This window comes from Coenobita brevimanus, chromosome 117 (genome assembly GCF_032717465.1).
Source record: "Coenobita brevimanus isolate Jiangsu-jjx chromosome 117, ASM3271746v2, whole genome shotgun sequence".
Taxonomy (NCBI): domain Eukaryota; kingdom Metazoa; phylum Arthropoda; class Malacostraca; order Decapoda; family Coenobitidae; genus Coenobita; species Coenobita brevimanus.
Genome location: NC_137070.1, coordinates 3,234,431 through 3,251,844, shown reverse-complemented (window position 1 = coordinate 3,251,844; position 17,414 = coordinate 3,234,431). Strand labels below are relative to the sequence as shown.

General features: G+C 53.1%; 2 protein-coding genes and 1 pseudogene across 2 annotated transcripts; 1 reads left to right on the top strand and 2 right to left on the bottom strand.

Moving 5' to 3' along the window:
* Nucleotides 1–1,015: 1,015 nt before the first annotated feature.
* LOC145419061 (histone H3-like) lies at nt 1,016–1,426 on the bottom strand. The gene has a single exon (XM_080287308.1). The coding sequence runs from the start codon at nt 1,424–1,426 to the stop codon at nt 1,016–1,018; it is 411 nt and encodes a 136-aa protein (XP_080143434.1).
* Nucleotides 1,427–3,238: 1,812 nt separating this feature from the next.
* On the top strand, nt 3,239–3,550 carry LOC145418954 (histone H4-like; annotated as a pseudogene).
* An 8,257-nt stretch (nt 3,551–11,807) lies between these two features.
* LOC145419060 (histone H2A-like) lies at nt 11,808–12,179 on the bottom strand. The gene has a single exon (XM_080287307.1). The coding sequence runs from the start codon at nt 12,177–12,179 to the stop codon at nt 11,808–11,810; it is 372 nt and encodes a 123-aa protein (XP_080143433.1).
* Between the last annotated feature and the right edge of the window lie 5,235 nt (nt 12,180–17,414).

The following is a 17,414-nucleotide window of genomic DNA, read 5'->3' as shown; positions in this document are numbered from 1 at the left end:
GTTTTGGGTAACAATTTAACGTATTAGGTTTCACCTTGTACAGATATAAGGAAGAGTATGGACACTATCGCTGACCGAAAACTTCTGGATACTCCGCCGGCACTTCCTAGGCCGACTGTACCAACCCACACACTCAACAGGCGTACAGTAAATACATGCATGACATCGTATCATGCATATTCATGTCAGTCTATAATATATACGTACATACAACAACACATGTGCACAAATACATTTAGACTGTATACGCAGTGACCTACACATGTACGTACACACTAAGTCATGCTCACATACACACAAGCCCTCATACGTCCGTACACACAGACATACATGCTCACAGAGACACACACACATACGTACAGTATAAACATACAACCTACATACATACATACATACACACGCTCAACTGCAGGTAAAAATCGATGGGTTCAGGTTCACTCTCTCTCTCTCTCTCTCTCTCTCTCTCTCTCTCTCTCTCTCTCTCAGTATATTAACTGAAGGATTTACCGTGCGTTCGTGGCCACTGTCAAACCTTCATGACGGGTACAGAGCATCTCCTAATATGCAGCGGGAATGACTTTCTCGTTGTGCAAACCTGTGTACCTTTATGAGGGCGTGAGTGAAGCGATGAGTAAGTAAAAGAAACAGGCAATAACGAAAACAAAAACTGCGACGTGAACAACAGATCAATAAAAGAAATAAACGAATAGGCAAGTATTCCCCCCCCTTCAAAAAAAAAAAAGTAATTGATTTAAAAGAACAAAAAAAAAAAAATGAGTGAATGAATGCATGTAGGTAAGTAATGGAGCTCATTTGTGTGTGTGTGTGTGTGTGTGTGTGTGTGTGTGTGTGTGTGTGTGTGTGTGTGTGTGAGCATGCTTCGCTGCGGAAAAGCAAGAGCTGATATATGGAAACCTAAACTGAGGGTCTGTCATCATCTCTCTTTGAAAAAGGGTTTTGGCCCTGAAAAGGGCCGAGATTTCTTTCGATCGAGGTGAGGGGTCTCTCTCTCGCCTTAGGCGCGCTCGCCACAGATGCGGCGGGCCAGCTGGATGTCCTTAGGCATGATTGTTACAAGCTTGGCGTGGATGACACACAGGTTGGTGTCCTCAAAGAGACTGACCAAATAGGCCTCAGACGCCTCCTGCAGAGCCATGACGGCAGAGGACTGGAAACGCAGGTCAGTCTTGAAGTCCTGGGCAATCTCACGGACGAGACGCTGGAATGGCAGCTTCCTTATAAGCAGCTCAGTGCTCTTCTGGTAGCGACGGATCTCACGCAGGGCCACAGTGCCAGGCCTGTAACGATGGGGTTTCTTGACGCCGCCGGTGGCAGGGGCGGACTTGCGAGCGGCCTTGGTGGCCAGCTGCTTGCGAGGGGCCTTGCCCCCAGTGGACTTACGTGCAGTCTGCTTGGTACGAGCCATGCCTGAGCGTGACTGAGGGAGCGAGAAGAGCGAGAGTGTTGGCGCACCGCGCCTGGCAGCGGCCTTTTATGTCGCCTGTCTCAGGACTGGCGGCGTGTGAGTGGTCGGGGTGTGATGTACATGGCAGTGATTGACTGTTCATGCTTTTTCGATGCAATTCCTGGTTTGCTTGCAAAATTTGGCATGCCCTGTGGCGTGACCTGGCTACGACACCTCTTTAGGATTGGCCTCCTGGGAGCTGGGGTGGGGCCTAGGCCTGAAATCAAGGTTAGATGGATAAGGTTCGTACTTGCACGACCGACACTGGGTTATATAAGGGTGGTTGGCGAGCGGGGTCGTCAGAGTTGGTCCAGCCACCGTGCCAGCAAGACTACAGGCGAGCTCGTGAACCTTGGCGCGCCGATACCGTAGACTTCACCATGGCTCGCACATCTGCTAATGCTTTCGACCCGTTGAGGGGAGCATCCAACAGCAGATCGGAGCTACCGGGAGCCCAGAAGATCAGGGGAACTGTTCGTTGGTTCAACGTGAAGGCTGGGTACGGTTTCATCACGTGCCAGGACACTGGTGCTGATGTTTTCGTCCCTGGCCGTTCGATCGTTGTACCAAACGAACAGCACCGCCAACGCTCTCTTGGCGAAGGTGAGACGGTGGAGTTCAGTCTTTCACAGTCTCCTAAGGGTCCTGTGGCCAGGGATGTCTCTGGGCCAGGGGGTGTAGCTGTGCAGGGCTCTGTCCATGCATGGCGACGCCCCACGGCTCAGAGACGCCGGCCTCAGGATCCTGGGAGATCTGGAAAGATGGACACCATTGTTGCGATGTGCATCGCGACGGCGAAGGCTTTCTGCGGTGATGACAGGGCGGCCCTGCGCATTCTCCTCCCTCGGATTTTCGAGGAGAATGGGTTGCCACGCATTGTCATCCCCGAGAGTTTCGCCCACGATGTCCGTTCCGCCTCTCGTCAGAAGCGTCAGCCCCGTCCTCAGCAGCCTGTCCAACCTCGCTCAACACCGCGAAAACGGCTGCAGTTGGATGCTCCTCTTAACAGAGGGACTGCCACCACTCCCGACGACCCGGCACCGAACTTGGACCTCGAACCGACTACTGATCACCACGCCTCGCCACCGGCAGTTGAGGAGGACACGGAGACCGTCCCCGACCCTCCAGACACCCTAGATCCTGCTGCCATTGACGATGGTGATGAAGACACCACCATGGACACAGGCACTGCTTCCCCTCTGCCACCAACTGACACCATCAAGAAAAAGAAAAAGGGGAAGAACAAGAAGAGGAAGGCAGAACAACTAGCCCCCTCCATCAACTCGACACTCGACCTGCCTGCACCCACCACCGCCACGAACGTCAGCCCTCAGGATCAAGCCAGACAACGCATCCGAGACATCTTGCCACCCCTCCATCCCACCATCAAGCAGCGTCTCGACTCACTATCATATGACGAACTCTTCGATCAGCGAGACAGCTACTGGGACAACAACTTCTCAGATGCCCTCGACGCCCTACTAAGACTCGCGACTCCAGTGCCATTCCAAGAACAACACGAACAATGCCTGGAACAATTAATAGACACTCACCCCGACGATACAGCGATTATGGACTACATCGTTAACAGGATCGAACACGAACGACAACAGCATCTTCACTGACCGGGCTAATGTATGGCCCGGCCTGCACTATAGGTGCAGGAAATCTACGAACGAACGAACGAACGAACGCGGGGTCGTCATCACTGTTGGTGCTGGGAGCGGAGCGGACACTCACTACTACTGGTTCTGAGCAGCAGCTGTAGACACTATGACTGGTTGAGGCAAAGGCGGCAAGGGTCTGGGCAAGGGAGGCGCCAAGCGACACCGCAAGGTGCTTTGTGACAACATCCAGGGCATCACCAAGCCTGTCATCCGTCATCTGGCTCGTCGTGGCGGCGTGAAGCGTATCTCAGGCCTGATCTATGAGGAGACCCGCAGTGTTCTCAAGGTGTTCCTCGAGAACGTGATTCGCGATGCTGTCACCTACACTGAGCACGCCAAGCGCAAGACCGTGACCGCGACGGACGTGGTGTACGCCCTGAAGAGACAAGGGCGCACCCTTTACGGCTTCGGCGGTTAAGAGGGTGCGTGCATAACTGCCTGGCACTATTCCATCTGGCCACGGCAAAGCACACAACAACAACAACCCCCGGACCTCTTTTAGAGGTCCACACCTAATTTCTGTGAAAGAGAATGAATGAAGGCATAGTAGTATAAGTAAATGCAGACGTTGAGCAGGTTAGCTAGCACCAAAATTAAGTTTTTTTTTTTTTTTTTTTTAATGTAACGGATATGAAGACATGTAATGCAACCCAACCAACTCTTACCACACCTAACATAACCAATCCTAACCTAACTGAACCATACCAAACCTCCCTCCCTCTCTCTCTCTCTTTTTCTCTGGCAGTTAAAAAAAAAAAAAAAAAAAAGGGGAGGGTTAAGGCAACTGTTAATTTTGCTTCTACATCTTCTAATTTTAATGGACGTCTGCAGACATATACATGATCACTTATTGTGCTGGGCCATTGCTTTCTCTGTCCCTCTGATCTAACCCCCCCCCCTGCATTTCAGGAAAACTTTCTCCATACCTGTCAGGGCAATTTCCATCCTGTTGCGAGAGCATCTCCTCTGCTGTGCTCCGGGAGTCGCCTCCATAAATCGTGAAGGCAAATCCCACTATTCCAAGGTATTTCTGCCTTCATATGCACGAGCAGCAAACTTGAAGGATGCACCTAGAGAATAGAAGACACAGTCAGTCACGTCAGTGAGGCACCACACACACAGTGCATGATATGAATGCCTAAGTGTTAGACAGACAGAATGTCTGCATATGAACAAGTTATCCTTTGAAATGGTCGCTGTCACGGCCGTTTTCTCTAAGTGTCAAAACCCACCAATCACCCATCGTACAAGCATTGCATCAACCGCCATACAACCGCTGAGGCCTGAAATCAAATTTAAATGGATCCGGTTGGTACTTGCACGACCGCTAGTGCATTATATAGAAGAGGTGGTCGACAAGGTGGCTCGACTCTCAAGGTGGCTGGGTGCTCGAGTGCTCGAGTTGTTTTCGCTGCTGTTGCTTGCCGTCATCATCCCGACCACGCCTTGGTCACCCACCACTGCTGTGTACCGGGGTGCTCACACTTGTGTGCACTCGCCCTTCAGTGGTTTTTTTTTTTTTTTTCTTTGCCTTCTCCTGTATTTCCTTTCTGGCTCTAGTGTCCCCTGTTTAGAGTGGTACGAAGCCGAACCCCGTGGATTCCAGGCGCAGGCCTGGTTCACAAGGGGGCCCCTTAGTAGGGGTGGTTATAGGAAGCCGCAGGGTGAGCCAAACACTTTGTTAGGGGTTAGGCAAGACCTTCAGGGCAGTGGTAGGGCTGTCACGTCCTCTGCTAGCAGGGGGGCAGAAACCGCCACTGTAGGTAGGCTTCTTCTTGCGCCTGTGTGATTGTGTGAGTGCCTGTGTGTGTGACTGTGTGAGTGACGGCCACCAACCATGGCGAGCCGTAGTTCCTCCACCCCACCTGCCCCATGGCCCTTCCAAGATCCTGGCATCGCCGCCAATAGCTCTGTTGCTGACGACGCCACCTGCAACAAGAAACCTGGACAACAAAAACGCACGCGCCATGGTTCTGAGGATGGTGACTCCTCCGACTCTAAACGAATTATGGCTGCAAAAGAACAAGGAGCTCGCCCGAAATACCCTGACATGAAAGCTGCCTCCACCTCCTATGATGACCCCAGGAAAATGCTGCGCAGACATGAAGGTATGGAGTTTGATGCCATACTCCTGGCCCCGCTTGACTCCAGCCCACCCACCCACCTCACAACCTCCAAAGATGCCACTGCTACCACTGATGCACAACCAGCACCTGCAACCACTCCCGCACCTGGTGTAGCCTCGGACGCTAACACCGACGACGATGGCTTCACCCAGGTGCGGAAGAGGGGGGGGATGCAAGAAAACAAAACCGGCAGGGGATTTTTCACCCACACTTCCTACCCAGCCCACTCCACAACCGCGCCCACCTCCCACTATGCCCACTCAGAAAACGCGCACCTCTGTCTCAGTCGCAGCACCAGCGCCACCCCCCTCCCTCTTCCCAGCTTTCCGAGTGCCGCATCGGGAGGGTTATACGCATTCATACAAAGCGGTGGCGGAACTCAAAGCACTATTCCCGCACCTGAATGTCAGCAACAGGTTCAGGAGGGACGACAGCTGTGTTTTGGTCCCCAAAACAGAAGAGGCCTATCACCTACTAAAACAGATTGCGGAGGACGAGACAGCGACAGTGCGAGTTATCGAACTGCATCGAGGGGACCAGCTAACCAAAGCAATAGTCATGGGTTATCCGCGCCGATGGACGGTAGACATTCTGAAAGAACACGACCTTGTGGAAGCAGCAGAGCGTTGCCAAAATCAGAAAACGCGCGAGGAGACACTGCAGGTTCTTGTGACCCTGCGGGGCCCCCTCGTGCCAGAACTAGATCTGGGAAATTGGGGGAAATTCTATCTGAGACCCTACACTCCAGAGCCTCTGAGGTGTTATCGATGCCAGAGATACGGGCATCACAGGGCGAATTGTGCGAGGCCCCATACATGTGGCGTGTGCAGCGGGGCGCACGACACGACCATATGCCTCAACAAACTGAAAGCAAAGGAAGACAACTGCCAGATGCCCCAACTGCACAGGGTCACACCACACCTGGCACCCATCATGCCCCGCACGCACACGCAGAGTAGACCAAGGGAGAGAGAGCCAGGTGAAATGGGTGCGGGAAACACAGGACACTCTCATGACCCCGGCGCCCCAAGGAACCTTCATCTGGGAACAGCAGAGGACGAAAACACCTGCGCCTCCCCCCGCCCTTGCCCCAGAAAACTTCCCGCCACTCAACAATATGCAGACAGCAAGCGCAACAGCGGCCCCTCCAACCGCCGAATCATCACTGTCACAGCAGACATTCACGCACCACCCGCCACCCACCAGCGCTCCCACCACACCCTCAACACCACTGCCAACCGCACGAGAGGAACCTCTAACTTTCACTTTCGAAAAAGTGGCGGAACTCGGCAAATCTCTCCTTCTGGCCCTACTGAACCTGCTCTTCGATCACTTCCCAATACTGCCGAGAACGGTGCTAAAAACAGCAGATGAGACCATGCAGAATATAATAGAGAAATTCACATCTGGCCAGCTCCCACTAACATCACAGACAGCTCCCTCTCCTGCAGTGGCGAGAACCACTTCCCCCACAGCTGCCAGATCAAGCTCGCCGGCAACGAACCATCGCTCTCCCAGTCCACCGACACCAGAGGAAACAAAACAACGCCAACCCAGTCAGCCAGAACCAGCTCCCTCTCCTGCAGTGGCAAGAACTCTTTCCCCCGCAGCTGTCAGATCACGCTCACCTGTAATGAACCATCGCTCTCCCAGTCCACCGACACCAGAGGAAACAAAACAACGCCAACCCAGTCTGCCAGCACCAGCTCCAACACAACAGGAACAGAAAGAGGGCGCAGACAGAGAAAGGAGCAGGAAGAGAAACAGAGACAAAACACGAAGACGTTACAAGTCCAAAAAAGACAGCTTGAGTCGCAGTTCCCCACGTTCCCCGTCAGGCACCCAGGAGATTCCCCTATCTCCTCGTGTGCCTCGGAGATCGCCGGACACTCGACTCCAGCTGTCCATGGACGAGGGGTCTCCCACACCTTAAGAATCCTCCAGTGGAACTGTGCGGGAGCAAGGAGGAAGCTCCCGCTCCTGCAGGAGACTGCGGCGAGGGATAACCCCCACGTAGTCCTTCTGCAGGAAACTCTGCTGGAGGAAAAAGATAAACATAAATTCCGTCTGCAGGGCTACACCACCCATCTCCTCCCTTACACTCGAGGTGTAAACAGAGGTTGTGCCGTCCTGGTACAGAACCACATTGCTGCCACAGATTGTGAGCATACTCCTTTCTGTGGTGGTGATGTGGAGGTTCAGGGGGTGCGCATTCACCTTCAGGAGTCGCCCCTTACCATTTATAATATCTATAGCAGGCCAGGTGCGAACCTGGAGCTGGGGGAATTATTCTCCCAGGCTGCCAGGGGGCCTGTGCTCATAGGGGGCGACCTGAATGCGCATCACGCACTACTTAACTCTCCTCAAGCCACTAATGAAGCAGGACGGCATTTATCCCTGATTATGGAGGAGATGGATGATGTGTCTCTGCTGACGGACACCTCACGGTCCACTCATGTAAGGGGGGGGCGTTTGGACCTTACATTCGTATCGGCTCCTTTAAAGGATTCAGTGCGTTGGTCCATACACCCCACCCTCATGAGTGACCACTACGCCATAATTCTCGACCTCAACTTAACCCCCCCTCCCAACCCCCGAGCCCCCATTAAGGTGGGATGTGGAGAGCGTGGACTGGGCTGCCTTTGAGAAAGCCATAGTCTGCGCTTTCTCCTCATCTCACCCCCCTTCTGATCTTGACGGGTTGAGCAACTTTATAACATTGGAATTTCAAGAGGCAGCCACAGAGACGATACCACAAAAGCGCCGGTCCACGAAGTGCTACAGAGACGGTTGGATCTACTGCGACCGTGTCAGGGAACTGAACGGGCGGCTGAATGCGGCGCGTCGCGATTATCAGCGACGTCGGGACTCACCTCTACGCAGACGCCTAGAGGCTGTGTCCCGACACGTCTTGATGGAGAAGCGCCGCCTTCGGGAGGAGGAGATGGTGCGGTGGTGCAGGACTCTAGGGCCTCACTCCACTCTCCGTGAGATGTGGAGAAGGCTGCGGTCCTTCACCAACCCCCGCCCCTCCTGCCCGCCCTCACACCCTGACCCGGCCTCAGAGGCCAGCCGTCTTGCAAGGCACTTCGCGGACCGCGCAGCCTCCCGCAATCTACCCAGAGACGTCACAGCCCGACTGGTGCAACTGTCAGACTCTCGTGCTGCGGCCATCCAGGCAGCTTGCAATCGTCCTGATGCGGCAGACTGCCCCATCACGGACGTCGAGCTACTGGCAGCTTTGCAGCGCAGGGCTGACACTGCCCCGGGGCTTGACGGTCTCACATATTCGATACTAGCACACTCAGGAGATTGCGGGAGGTAATGGCTGCTGCGATTGCTCAACTTGTCATGGTCGGAAGGTAAACTACCTAAATCATGGAAGACCGCAATAATTCAACCCATCCCGAAGCCAAGTGAACCAGGTGCTACGCGCCCCATCTCACTGCTCAGCTGTATTGGCAAAACAGCTGAGAGGGTGGTGTGGGCGCAGCTCTCATGGCGACTGGGTCCTCTCCATCCAAGGATTAATGCATACCATCACGGCCGCAGTACTGCACACTGTCTAGCGTCATTCCTCGGGGAGCTTCGGGGTGGAGTGGGTATGGCGGTTTTCATCGATTTAGAGAAAGCATTCGAGCTCGCTAATTCCACCGTTATTCTGAGCACTCTCGCAGCTCGAGGAGTGGGAGGGAGACTCTTATGCTGGATTCAGGATTTCTTCCTTGACAGAACTGCTAGCGTCCGCTTCCAGGGGAGTGTCTCCCCGTCGTGTCGGCATGAAAATGGCACGCCTCAGGGCAGTGTCATTAGCCCCACCCTGTTTAACATCCTGGTGGAGGGGCTGCTTCATGTCAACTACGGTCGGGGAGTCACGCTCCTGGCATATGCTGACGACCTAGTTCTAGTTTTTTCAAGCAGAGCCTGCTACACACAAGCTAATGAGGCCCTCTTTAGACTGCATGGTAAGGCGATGGAGCTGGGGTTTAAGGTGAATATGGCGAAGACTCGCTATATGCCCTTTGGCCTCTGCCCATCGCCGCACCCATTGCTGCTTGGACACGCATTACCTTGTGTGACCACCTACAAATACCTAGGAGTATGGATGGACGTGGGGCTAAAGTTTACAGCTCATGTCAAATACCTGAAGGAGAAAGCGACTGCACGTATGGCAGCACTGAGATTTCTTTCTCGGAAGGGGCTGGGGACCTCATACAAGGTCCCCCGCACCTTCTATGTGCAAGCCATACGGTCACTTATCGACTACAGCGCTATTTGTCTGATTAACTTAGCCCACCTGTGCTCGCATCGCTGGAAGTGATCCAGAATAACGCACTCCGCATTATTCTCCGTGCACCCATGTGGACACGTCTTGTGAACCTCCGCTTGGAAGGCGGTCTTCCCTCGTTACGTGGAAGAATCGCCCTCCGTGCTACTGCTGTAGTACTGAAGCTGGTGCAGCGCAGACCCGAGCTCGCTGTCTCAGCCCTGCTAAAAAGATTGCTGTCACGACCACCTGACTTTGCACCTAGCAGGGACTGGGCCCGCGGGCTTGTAGCTGTGCTGCACGAGCTAAATGCTGCAGCAAACATTTGCAAGGAGCCTGATGTGCCTTGTGATGGTTACACTGACCCACCTCCATGGGCAACACCACCATTCAGGTTTGTTTTTCCGGGGGAGGGGAGGGCGCGTAATACCGTCCCTGCCCTCCTTCGGCAAAACGCCTTAGCTCAGGTAGTGGCTCTGCGGCGCTCGTCATCTGCAGACTACTACACCGACGGCTCTGTCGCTGCAGGCGGCACTGCAGGAGCAGCCTTCGTCTGCGGTGAAGAGGTGGTGTCGTGGCGAATCACTCAGGGCGCATCAGTGTTCCAAACGGAGCTCACAGCTATCCTTGGGGCACTTAAGCACTCATGTCAACATGCACACAGAAATATAGTTGTGCATTCTGATTCACTTTCAGCGATACAAGCAATCCATTCATACAATATAGATGAGAACCCCTTTTTAATATCATCCGTTTTCTTTCACGCAGAGAAAATCAACACTCGCGGGGGGGTGTCACCTTACACTGGGTTCCCGGGCATGTGGGGTTGCTAGGCAACAAACGCGCTGATCAAGCAGCGAAGGCTGCCTGCTCCTTCCCCACCATCACCTTCTTTCTCCGAGACAATGCCACCAAAATCCTGGCACCAGTTGCTAAAACAATTTCAGGGTGGAATAAAGAGGAACATCAAATTTTAACTGCAGAAGCCTCCCGTTCAGCGACGTGGTATGGCAGGGCCACAGGCTGTGAGCCACTACCACCACAGCCACATACACCTAACCACGTTCTTATACAACTACGTCGCTTGCGGCTAGGCTTCCTATGCTACAAACAAATCAAGAATCTCCAACCAGACCCCTGTCAGCACTGCCAGGAAATGGAAGAATCCCCACTCCATCACTTCATCCTACGCTGCCCCGCCACTCACCCTTTACGAGCCAGCCTTAACGGGGGCTTCACCTGGTCACATGTTGACGAGGTGGATGCCCCTACAGTTATTAAAAACACCAACCTTCAACTACTACTCACTGTCTTAGAGAAGTACCCACCCCCTCGATAACTAGATAGTGCAGACGGCACTCCACTGAACGGGCTCACAGGTTTGCCCGTGCCCCGGTACGCCGGGGAGAATATCGAACACACACACAAGGTGGCTGACACTCGCCTCCCAACAGTTTCACTAAGCAGGCCTACATCGGAGCTCGCAGTTCGATGGCTGCTGCTGCTGCTGCTGCTGATGATGATGATGATTATTATTATTAATCTTGATGATGATGATGATGATGATGAATGAATGGATGGGTGAATAGATAGAAAGTGGTGGTGGTTTCTGATTTTACAGGAACTGGTTGTTGCAATACTACTCCTAATGACGAGAGAAATGAATGAATAGTATTTTCTTAATTATTCCTCTTATTTGGGGGTGTTAAATCCACCATGGTCGTCACCACACGGATAATATAATATAATATATATATATATATATATATATATATATATATATATATATATTGTTGAATACATCACCATATCCTCTGTCACTGAACGACTTTGTCCATTCCTTCGATGGTGGGAGAATAGCCATCATCATCACCTATGTTTTCATTCATCCACCCGGCCAGGCAGTTATTTAGGAGGCATAATTATACAGTACAGTATTATGTAGGTGCAGTTGGGAACGGGACAAGACGCTCTGTAGTAGTGAGAATAATATTATTATCATTATTAATCGACCTTCACTGATGTCAGTAGCTTCTTACATGCAACCGAACGTAAATATAGCCACAGACACATGCCAGCATTCAACACATACCACATTATACGCACATACATACATACAGACAGACACATACATTACAGTATACCAACACATTCATCCATACACAAAGATGATGATGATGATGATGATGTTGGGCAAAGTCTATTCTCTCTCAAGAAACGAATGTGGCTCCTAAAGGAGCCGATGGAGGTGAAGAAGAAGAAGAAGGATTTCTTGGAAGTGTTTACTTCTTCTCCGTCTTCTTGGGGAGCAGCACAGCCTGGACGTTAGGCAGGACACCTCCCTGGGCGATGGTGACGCCAGAGAGGAGCTTGTTGAGCTCCTCGTCATTGCGGATAGCCAACTGCAGGTGACGGGGAATGATACGAGTCTTCTTGTTGTCACTGGCCGCATTGCCAGCCAGCTCAAGCACTTCAGCTGCTAGGTACTCCATGACTGCAGCCAAGTAGACGGGGGCACCAGCACCCACACGCTCGGCGTAATTGCCTTTACGAAGGAGACGGTGGATCCTGCCGACGGGGAACTGGAGCCCAGCCCTGCTAGATTGGGACTTGGACTTTCCCTTCACCTTGCCTCCCTTGCCACGTCCGGACATGGTAGTAGCAGTAGTATCGTCTTCGTCGTCGCTGGAGTAGGAAGACCTTCAGGAGAAGACTAATGCATCACCCGCCGTTCGTTCGTTCGTTCAAAGATTTTCCCCCCCTGTAGAGGGGACCGGGCCATATATTAGCCCAGTTGGTGGGTTATGGGCTGAGAGTAATTGTTTGTTCAGTCTTTTTTTTTTTTTTTTTTTTTTTTTTTTAAATATTAAGTTGGAGGGGGAGTGCTGCGCACTACTTCAATAAGAGTGGGAAGGTGGGAGGTGGCAACAACTGTGGCGGCAGTGTTTCTAAGTGTTCTTTCAGGTTTTGCTGCAGTGTGGGACCGAGGGATGTCGGGGTTTGGGTATCGGGAGCTTGTTCTGATGCGGGAAGTGGCTGGACAGCGGAGGAGGTAATGTAGGAGTGGGTAGGGCGTGATCATTTTGCAGTGTGAGCATTCAGTGGTGGGGTCGTTATCTGTGGTGATAAGGTTACTCTGGCACATGTATCCCAAGCGAAGACGGTGTAGGTGCGTAAGTGTTTTGTTGTCAATGGATTTGGTAATTTTAAGTGGCTTGTATTGTGTGGCCATGGCAAACCACGTGGCAGAAGGTGAGCCCAGTTGTACGTGTACTTGGTGATCTTCGCGGTTGAGAATGAGCGCCTTCTGTTTTATGGTGCGCTTGATGTGGCTTAGGCTAGGTGAAATGTTGATGTCGATGTGAGGGTGTTCAATGGCGCTCTTTGCGATTTTGTCAGCTTTTTCATTTCCAGCTATGCCAACATGGCTGGGGACCCAGTGAATGGTGATTGATCCTCCAGTGTCGTGGATTTTTTGGGCGGTGGCTAGGATGTCAGAGGTTAATTGGATGTTGTCGGTATGGTGGGATCGTCGTAGCGTGTGTATAGCAGTTGCAGAGTCTGTGTGGATGATGACTGTGGATGCAGGGGCGTTGGCAAGGGCATCTGAAAGGGCGGCTGAGATGGCAGTCAGTTCAGCCTGTAGGGTGGAGGCTCCGTCGGTGATGCGAAAGCCACATGTTCTGTCTCCGCAGACGAAGGCAGCACCGGCTCTTGATGCAGCAACGGAGCCGTCAGTGTAGTAGGTGGTGGAGTTCAGTGGAGTGAGGAGGGCTATACGCTGGAGGCCCTCCTGACGGAGCTGTTGGGTGGGAGTTTGGGCTTTGGTTGGTGAGTGAGGGAGAAGGAGATTTAACAATGGTGTGTTCCACGGTGGTTGTGGATGGTAGGACGAGCTGGGTGTGTCGGAGGCTTGTGTAATGAATGGGTTGAGTTCAAAGGTGTGAATGGCACGTGCAGCAGAGTGTACCCAGTTGTTGGATAATACCTCGGGGTGAAGGTTGGATGCGGCTCTGAGCCGTGGCAGGAGAGGAAGAGGGGATAAGATGTAGGCAAGTTTGGCGGCGAGGCCTGCGACTTTTGCTTGTATGCGGAGGTGTAGGGATTCAATATTGCACTCCATACGGAGATTGCAAAGTCGGGTCCACATTGGGGAGCCAGTCATGGTGCGCAGGGCCTCATTCTGGATTACTTCCAGTTTCTTGATTAATGGAGGGCCAATGGTTGGTAAGGCTGGGGCATAGTAATCCACTATGGACCTGATGGCCTGAACATAAAACAGACGGAGAACTTTGTAGGAGGCACCCCCTCCCTTTCCTGCTAGGGCTCGAAGAGCACTGAGGCGCAGCCTGGTTCTCTCCCTGAGGAGCTGGACTTCTGCTTGGAAGGAGAGTTTGTGGTCAAATATCACCCCCAGGTATCGATGGGTGGTGACGTATTCTACTGTTGTTGTACCGAGGTATAATTTGTCTTTGGGGGGGTAGATGCCGATGGGTAGGGCTTTTGTTTTTGTGGCATTGATTTTCAACCCTAGTTCGACGCATCCCTGATAGAGCTTGGATATGGCTCTTTGAGCTTTGGTGTGATAGGGGCCGCCGTGAATAACTAGTGTGATATCGTCAGCGTAACATAGCAGCCGTGTCCCAGGACCGAGGTCGATTTGCAGGAGGCGTTCTACGAGAGTGTTGAATAGGGTGGGGCTGATTACACTGCCCTGAGGAGTACCATTTGTATGGTGGTGTGCTGAAGATGTATGACCCTGGAAGCGGACTGCCGCTTCTCGGTCGTTGAAAAAGTTTTCGATCCAGCCAAGGAGGCGGCCCCCAACACCCCTGCTTGCCAGGGTTGCCAGGATAGCCTCAGGGCACGCCAGCTCGAAAGCCTTTTCTAGATCGATGAAGACGGCCAGTCCTTTGCCACCGCGTAGCTCCGAGAGGAAGGAACTCAGGCACTCTGCTGTCCCTCTGCCCTTGGTATAGGCAAAGATATGGCTGTGAGGGGCAGGGAGGTGCCAGCCGAGTCGCCCTAGGACCATCCTCTCGGCAGTTTTGCTTAGGCAACTTAGGAGGGAGATGGGCCTGAAAGTCGTAGGGTCGTGTGGTTTTGGGATGGGGTGTATAATGGCCTGTTTCCATTGTGTGGGGAGCTTGCCCAGAGACCACGAGTGGTTGATAAGGTCTAGAAAGGCCGACTTGGCTGTGGGTCCAGCATTGTCAATCATAGAATAGGTAATTCCGTCGGGGCCTGGGGCGGTGTCTGAACTGGACTTGAGGGCCTGATTAAGCTCGTGAATGGTGAAGAGGTGGTCAGTGTCAGCTGGGCTGGTCTTGTTCGCCAGGATGAGTTCTGATCTTGTCTCGTGTAACTCTTCCTGCCGGAGTCTAGTGCCTTCTGGGAGTTGAGTGGGAGAGGTTCTGTGGGCAAAGGTTACAGCCAGCCTTTCGGCTTCGCCTTGTGGATCAGGGTGTGAGGGAGGCCGAGCAGGGCGGGGGTTCGAGACAGCTCGTAATTTTTTCCATATGTCCCCAAGTTTAGAATAAGCCCCGAGCGACTGGCACCACTCCAACCACTTTTTCTCCTTTATGTCATTTTTCTCTGCTATTGAATGACTGATGACTGCTTGCAGGTAATGGAGTGCTTCAGGTGTGGGGTGGGCTCTGTACAGCTTTTTTGCCCTGTTAAGCCGGTGATTGAGTTCGCGCACTCTGTCGCAAAAGAACCAATGGTCTTTGTGGTGGACTCGAGGGACAGTGGTTTTCGGGATGGATGTTTCAGCAGCGGCACGGAAGGCATCTGTCAGACAGGCAGCATGTTCATTGAGGTCGAGAGGGGGAGTATAGGAAGTTAGTTCCTCTAGTGAGGAGGAGAAGAGGGCCCAGTTGGCTTGCTTGGTGTTCCATCTGGGTGGGGGCCCGGGGGGTTTGGGAATTACAGCCACGTCAATGGTACATATGATGGCATGGTGGTCGGAGGTGAGGGTGGGGTGTACCTCCCATTTTGTGAGGGTGGCAAGATCTGAGGAGACAAAGGAGAGGTCCAGCCTGCCGCCATGTAAGTGGGTTGGAATTTGAGGGTTATTGAGGAGGTGGATGTTAGGTATGTCTTCCAGCAGCTCGGCGATGTGACGTCCGGTGGCATTTGCTATTCTGCTTGAGCCGAGACAGGGGTGGTGAGCGTTTAGGTCGCCACCGATGAAAATCTGTTCGGTGGTGGGGAGCGTGAAGAGCTGCCCGAGGTTTGCTTCGGCTGTGGGGGAACGGTAGATGTTGTAAATGTTGAGATGGCCGTTTGCGAGGGTGATGGTGATTCCCTGGAGTTCGATGGAGCCGCCGCAGGTTTGAAGGGGGTCGATGGCAGAGGTGGGGATGTGGTTGTGCACCAGGATGGCACACCCCCGAGGGCCTCCGTGGGCTCGTGGCAGGAGGAAGGTGTTAAAGCCTCGTAGTCGTAGTGGGCGGTGTTCGGTAAGAAGCGTCTCCTGGAGGAGGAAGATGTCGATATGGTCTTGGTGTGCTGCTTCTTCCAGCAAGGAGCGCTTGCCTGATGCACCGAGGATGTTCCACTGTAGAATACGAAGCTTTGAGGTGGAGGGGGGCGTGATTGACTGTGAGTAGGGGGGAGGGAACTTGTTATTTCTCTGTGTCTGTGGGTGTCAGTATGGGGGATCGTGAGCGCTGTCTGTGTGGTGACTTGTTCGTAGTGTGTGTTGGTTTGCTTGTGTCTGTGGGGGCACTGTGTGCGTGTTTGCGGGATCTGTTTTTGGATGAAGATCGGCTCCTTGGGTTTTCGGGGGCTGGACGTGTAGAGGGTTGTGGTGCTGGCTGCTTGTGTTTGTGTGTACGGAGTGTGCTGTGGGGGGTTGTATGTTCGGTAGTGGTGGGGGTCGTGGTGGGTTGTTCTGTTGTCTGTGGTGGTGGACAGTAGATCTGAGCTGGAGGTGTCGTGGGGTAGGGGATTTTCCATCCAGTCGCTGACTGTTCTGTCGGCAATCAGGAGGATTGGTTCTGGGTTGATGGGGCGGCCTATCTGTAGGGCGATCCCGATTGCAATGGCTTCGCCTAACTGCTGACCTAGGACTCGGAGGTCGTCTTTGGTGATTATCATGTGGTCTGTTGTCGGTGTGGGGGCAGGAGGGGGGGTTTGGGTGGAGACCTCGGATTCGGTCTGAGTGCCAGTGTCCAGCTTTGGATGTGTGATGGGTGGCTGTTGGGAGGACAGAGCTGGTGTTGCAGTTTGATGGGTTGGTGGGCTCAGCCGGCGGTGATGGGTCTCTGGGGGAATCTGCTTGTCTGATGGTAGGGGTGGAAAGTCTGCATGTGTGAGGACTTGAGGGGCTGTGGTGGTTTGCTGACCCCATGTGAAGTTTCCAGGTGGTGCAGGTGATGTTATTACCCTTTCTTGGACCCAGCGTTGCTCCCTGTCGATGCCCCTCTGAACTTGTTCTTTCCGGGCAGGGCAGATCTTGTTCCACGCATGGTGGTTCCCTTGGCAGTTTGGGCACTTGGCTACGACGGGTTGCTTTGCCTTGATTTTGTCGAGGCACTGTTGCGTGGGGTGGCGCCTGCTGCATATGGCGCATGTTGGAGGGCGCGTGCACCTTGTTTGGTGGTGTCCAAACCTTTGGCAGTTGAAACACCGAAGTGGTTCTGGGGTGTAGGGGCGAAGGTCGAAAGTGCCCCATGAGTTTAAATTGAGGTTTGGTGGGATAGGGCCTCTCAGTGTGATGAGTACCTGTCTGGTGGGTTCCCCTCTGACCTCGCACCGCTGGGCTGTCTCCACCTGGATGTGGTTGAGGACGGGTTGTAGGGGAAAATTTAGGGGATAGCGCTGTACGACAAATTTGCGTGTTGCGAGATTTGGGTCTAATTTCTTTAGATCGATGGTTTTGC

Bases quoted from the DNA above. Each gene is read 5' to 3' on its own strand.
- LOC145419061 (XM_080287308.1), bottom strand. From the start codon at position 1,426: ATGGCTCGTACCAAGCAGACTGCACGTAAGTCCACTGGGGGCAAGGCC.
- LOC145419060 (XM_080287307.1), bottom strand. From the start codon at position 12,179: ATGTCCGGACGTGGCAAGGGAGGCAAGGTGAAGGGAAAGTCCAAGTCC.